At 48.9% G+C, this 6,046-nt stretch overlaps 1 protein-coding gene across 1 annotated transcript; it reads left to right on the top strand.

The window, feature by feature from the left end:
- Window positions 1–209: 209 nt before the first annotated feature.
- On the top strand, window positions 210–3,505 carry KCNE4 (potassium voltage-gated channel subfamily E regulatory subunit 4). The gene is made up of 2 exons (XM_011237229.3): window positions 210–422; window positions 964–3,505. The coding sequence occupies exons 1-2, from the start codon at window positions 287–289 to the stop codon at window positions 1,512–1,514; spliced, it is 687 nt and encodes a 228-aa protein (XP_011235531.1). The 5' UTR covers window positions 210–286; the 3' UTR covers window positions 1,515–3,505.
- Window positions 3,506–6,046: the final 2,541 nt, after the last annotated feature.

Consider the following 6,046-nt stretch of genomic DNA (forward strand, 5'->3'; position numbering starts at 1 on the left):
ATCATGGTTATTCCCCAAGAAGGAGATGAAGCATGAACTCATTTTCAATGAGAGCGGACTTTGGGAGAACAGTTCCAACTGGGCACATTCTTTTCTCCTCTTTCCACTCGTTTTCAGGGCCACCTGGAAGGTTTGGCTCGGGACTCGGGAGTGAGGAGCAATCCCCGATTCCCAGTCTCTTTCTTTTCACAGCTGCGAAGTTCAGTGAGTTGAACTGCAGTGCTGTGACTGTTCGCTCTGCCACGACCAACCTCTGTTGTAAATCTTCCTCCCAGAACACGTGACGATGCATTTCTTGACTATATATCCCAACGGCAGCAGGAGAGTTGTCAGAGTGCAGAGCCCCGCAGAGAGGAAGGACGCTCTTGGACTTGGCCATTTAACAACTCAGGACTTGGGAAGAATTTGCCAGCCTTGGGTAAGTTAGCAGTGCAACTTGGCTTCAGAAACTTTTGCGAGAGGGCTCTTTTGTGCAATTAGTAGATGAGGTTTTCCTTCACTTTCTCTGTTCTCAGGAAACTCGGTTTTGAATTAAAAATAGGTTTATGTTTGAGAAGCAACATGTAAGCTTTCTTTTTTTTTCTCTTTGGCTCAGTTAGAAAAAGTTTCCCAGTGCCTAAAACGTGATTTATCTTCTCTATGCTCCCTTGTCTTAGGCTGATTTTTCCCTTTTGCTTTTAAAATGATAAAAGCAATGATTTTACACACTCACTTTATGAAATGCAGATACGACGACATGTATACCCTAAAAAAGGAAAGTCCTTGTCCCATTTCTCCCTATCCCTCCCTTCCTTCCCTCCATCCAATCTGGCCTCTCATAGCTCACCCCTGTTAGCTATTTTGTGGGTCTTCTTACCACGATTTCTCCGTGCAGTTATCAGCCCTTTTGATGTTGCAATCCCACAAATCGTGTGCTCAGCCTCCCCCCTGTACCGCGGGCTGTGGGAGTGTTCTAACCTGCAGGTTTTCCCCCAGACCCTGGCTGTGTGCACGGCGCTTCAATGCTGAAGATGGAACCTCTGAACAGCACACACCCCAGCACCGCAGCCCCCAGCAGCCACCTGGTGTCCCACGTGCCTGGCAGCGAGAGCGGCAACGGCAACGAATACTTCTACGTTCTGGTTGTCATGTCCTTCTACGGCATTTTCTTGATCGGAATCATGCTGGGCTATATGAAATCTAAGAGGCGGGAGAAGAAGTCCAGCCTCCTGCTGCTGTACAAAGATGAGGAGAGGCTCTGGGGGGAGGCCATGAAGCCGCTGCCCCTGGTGTCGGGCCTGAGATCAGTGCAGGTGCCCATGATGCTGAACATGTTGCAGGAGAGTGTGGCGCCCGCCCTGTCCTGCACCCTCTGCTCCATGGAAGGAGACAGCGTGAGCTCTGAGTCCTCCTCCCCAGACGTGCACCTCCCCATCCAGGAGGAGGGGGCGGATGATGAGCTGGGGGAGACTTCAGAGACGCTCCTCAACGAGAGCAGCGAAGGGTCCTCAGAGAACATCCATCAGAATTCCTAGCACCTCCAGGGCCCCTGGAGGCGGCCCCATCAGCCAGCACCCTTAGGGAGAGGAAGGACACTTTCCGTGTCTGGTTTCACTTTTGCAGTGCAGCTGCCACTTTAAAGAGACGGTTGGCGAGCCCCTGCATGGGGGTGGTGGGGGACGAGACTCCACGGAGTCAGCAGCCAGGAGTCCACACCGGGCCTGTGGTGGACACCTGCCATGGAAAAGCCTTGAAGATGTGCAGTGTGTATCTTGACTTTGGGGTCTGGGGCTTGGGGTTCCAGGTCCGAATTGGGCAGGTCCTGTGCTTGCTGTTGTTTTCTCACCGATGCCCTGGGTAAGCCCTGGGGCATCTGCCCCCTCCCAGGGCTGCCCAAGGCCTAGGACAGGCTGACAGACTGGTTTTGATTTGCTAATTTGCCTAGAGCTCTGTTCTAGATCTGATTGGCTGTTAAGTACCTCTCCGGTGTACCTGTGGCGTGAGTTCACAGCAGGTCACAGAGCTTCCTTTAGGAAGTGTTTGGGTTAGAGGAGGATGTCTGATGGAGGACTTTGATGGCAGAAAGCTGGAGATCCAAACCTGGTTCTTTTGCATACTGTGAGAAAAAAAAAACCCGCAACTTTTAAACCTGTTAACGTTGGCTGGGATTATAAAACAGAATCTGCTATTTTGACCCTATGTCTAACCTGTGACCTTGGACTCTGACCTCAGACCATCCAGCATCGCATGCTGCCATGACAGTTTTCTTGGTTGGAAGGGCTTCCCCAGAATCGAACGTGCACTCTGAACAGCTGTGCAGGGGACTTTTCCTGATCTTTCTAGAAGGGCTGATGGTGGGGTTGAACAAGGCCAAGCCGTTAGCTCTGCTGCTGCTTTTTTCCCAGCCTAGTTTTCTGAGCTGGGAGCTGACATAAAGTGGACCTCCACGGTATGGCATTTTGTCACGTAGCCGGGACCCAGAAGGGCATCCTCAGGCGGAGGTTGGACGAAGCAGGGGTCCAGGTTCTGTTTTCTGATCTCGAGCCCTGACACTGATTTGCTGTGTGGTCCTGGGCATGTCATCAAGAGGCTTACTGCCTTCATGAGACTCCTGAATCTAGATCCCCAGGGGGCCGGGAGGATGTCTTTGGATTTTAAGACTCTGTGATAAATCCTGTATGGCCTGGTGTGAGGAAGCTTGGACAAAATATTTCCCACTTGGCCAGTTAGTCTGAGAACGGATCTGCTTATTTAAAGGAGCAGTTGGAGACTCAGAACACATGTAACTGGGAGATTCAGGGCGAATCACTACCCTGTTCATGCTGTCATTTTCCCAGCAGTGAACCAGGGAGGCAGATACCACATTTTACTCTGCAAAGTTCCCTGGGTAGTAGGGAACTTCTTCAGCTGAGAAACCAGAATTCTAAAAGCAAACGTTCGGGAATGCTTGCTAACGTCTCCGTGTATTCCTGCGGTTAGTAGCTTTGTAGCAGACCCATTAGGCCCTTAAAGGCAAGCAGGAAGAGAAACACACCAAAAGGTCAAATTTAATTCTAGTAAAAACAAAAAAAAATTTTTTTTTTTCTTTACATGCTCTTCCTTGATTGAAGATAGCAGTAACTACTGTTCCCATAAGGGTTAACAGTAGGGGAGGGGGCTTATCAGTTTGCCCTCACACAGTGCTAGAGGACATTTATGTTTGGGGGAAAAGGGCCCTCCGTTCACTTTAAAATTCAGAGTGTGGATTTACTCCAAAGGGGGCTGTTTGAGGTGAAAGAAGCCAAGTTCAGTTTGGCCCCTTGCCTGGAATCACTTGAATTCTGAAGCTTTACTGCGAGGGACATGTGCCTTGTCACATTTTCCATTGCTTAATCCTGAAGTTTGGTGCAAGTCTATCTGCGCCTGTTAAAAAAGTGATGTATATACTTTCTTCTTATTCTATTAAGTTGTATAAAATCGTCTTCTGTATTTAACAGTTTGTAATTTTCACACCGTTTTTTAATTTAAATAAACACATTTTCCCGAAGAAGTTATGATCTCTCTCTTTGATTCTTCAGTGTGATTCCTAGTTTCCAGGACATCCCAGACATTTCCCAAGCCGTCTCTGGATCCGGGTCATCTTCCCGGGTCAGACTCTGGGGAAGGTGTATCTTATTTCTGCCTGAGTCACGGAGGGAGCCGGGCTGGGCTTTCCCATCCTTTGATATGCATTGCAATGAATTAAAAAAAAAAAGCTGCAGATGGGTCTTACATCCTCCTCTCGGTTCACGGTGGTTGGCTGTGGGGCCCTTGAATTTGAACCTGCAGAGGGATATGGCAACCTGGTGAAAAGCTGGGGCTCCAGATTTGGTGGCAAGGACTCATCTAGTTTGCATGTTGGCTAGGCAGATATTACCCACAAGTGGCCGCGGCAGCAGGAACTAAGGGGCCAGGGGAGCTGCGGGGTGCACAGGGGCAAAGCTACTGAAGACCGCGGAGCGCGCGGGCGGGGGAGCTGGGGTTGGCGCTCCCGCCCCTCCCAGTCACGTGACCCGCTCGCCCCTCCCACTTGGTCTCGCTTTCGCTCTGTCCCCTAGGCTGAGGTCTCGCCAGCCTGCCGCAGCCTCTCTTTTATGATTTTATTTACACCGTCGGAAGTGCTGAAGAAAAATGACCGAAACCAGTGACCCATTTTGAGTCAAGCAGATGGTAGAGAGTGGCCTTACTTTTCTGTTTCCCTGCTTCCTGTGAGTTTAGCTTTTCAGTTTCAAGTCAATGTTTCCGTTAGGTTCCCAAATAACTGTCTCCCTAAAGTCTTCATCTGGCAAAAGTACAGCGGAGCCTGGATTCTTCCCAAAGCACATCAAGGATCCCGATTCACCAGTTGGTATTTTGACAATGAAAGATGAGAACATGATTTTAAAAAGACAAGAAAGCCTTTCAATTTATCCGGGCTTAATATCCTTGGTGAGGAAAGAGTTAAAACAAAAAAAAATTTTTTTAAACCAGGGGCGGAAGAAGAGGGAATTCTAAACTCTAATTGTCCTAAAAATATGCAGAGTACACTATGTCGTTTTAATGGAATATTTGTTTTCTTAAAAAAAAAAAACTTCTAAGCAGAACCTAAGACCCAAGGGGTTTAGTCTGTGCGGATTTACTCATGCATGTGAAAATCGGAGAAGGGAATTTGGCCCCCGCACCTAGGATATTAGAAACATATTTTAAAGCACTTAAATGTTAGGGATGAGGTAAATGGATCATCCCGCTTGCTGCATGCTGTTCTAATTACACCTTTGTACGTCAGAGTCAGGCGGGGATGCTGCCGAGGAAAAGCTAGTTTTCAGGGACAGAACCATGGGATCCAAATTACTGGGAAAGGCTGAACTTGGGCCAGGGAAAGAGTGCTCTTGGCTCATGATTCTGCTTGGAAAGTAGACCCCATGGTACATTCGAGAGCTGCAACTGGAGGGTTTTGCCGTCAGGCGCGCACTTCCAGGGCTCAGCTGGAGAAGGGCCATTTATCATCCTGTGAAATGTCGCTCTGATCACAGAGGTTGTGGAACAGACAGAACTTGGATTGCTTGCAGTGCAATCGCGACTCCAGGTAGAGACAGAGCCTAGATGGGCCTTACCCCCAATCTAGGCATCCTGCTGGAGAAAACCACAGGGAGCGTCACGGGTTATGGGACAGGAGCTGGAGCCTAGGGCGGAGGGAGACAGGTCAGCTCACTGAGCAGGCCAGGCCGGTGGCTCAGGCAGAGGATAAACAGGGGTTCAGTGGAGACTCAGCCTTATTTTGTCTGGCTTTCTGTGGCTTTGCAGCTGTGTAGAAAGTACCGGCCTCTCTGACCTGAGGTCTCTCTCTTTCACCACGAGGAAGACATGCCGGCCTTTCTCTCTCGGGGTGGGGGAGCTGCTAATGACAAGAATGGTGAAACCCCCTGCGAAATATTTAGTGCTGCATGAAAGGAAATGGAAAGCAGCTCCAGGCTTCTACTTTTTAAAATGTATCCTGGATCAGACATCTGCAAATGAAAGTCACTGAACCTTCTCTTCTGTGCGCGGTTTCCTCAAGAGACTGCAACATTCAGGAAAAGGATATGATTTGCCAAAGAAGAAGGGTCATAAGAGAGAAAAACCACTGTTCAATTTTGCCTTTCCCCATTTCTGAAATGTTTCCTCCCACACAGGAAGGAACAGTTTGGGATGTGAGCTGTTACCATGGAGATAACCAGCGGAGGTCACTTGTTTGAAGGAGGAGCCCATGGCCCCACGGCACTGGATCATTAGAGCAACTTTATGAAATCGGGATTTGGTCCTTGACTCGCGCAGCGACAAGCTTTGAGCCCCGGCAGCCTCCCTTCATGGCATGGAGGAGGGGATGCAAGGAGAGCTTACCCTTTTGTCTGTACAACTCCATCTTCCTCCTCTTTGCCCCTCTCCTGCCCCATTCAATATAGGGCTGAAGTTTTGTTCTCCCAGCTCTAGGCATTTCTTTTCTTTTTTTTTTTTAATTAATTTTTTATTATATTATGTTAGCCACCATACAGTACATCCCCGGTTTCCGATGTAAAGTTCGATGATTCAT

The sequence above is a fragment of the Ailuropoda melanoleuca genome, chromosome 2, assembly GCF_002007445.2.
Source record: "Ailuropoda melanoleuca isolate Jingjing chromosome 2, ASM200744v2, whole genome shotgun sequence".
Classification (NCBI taxonomy): Eukaryota; Metazoa; Chordata; class Mammalia; order Carnivora; family Ursidae; genus Ailuropoda; species Ailuropoda melanoleuca.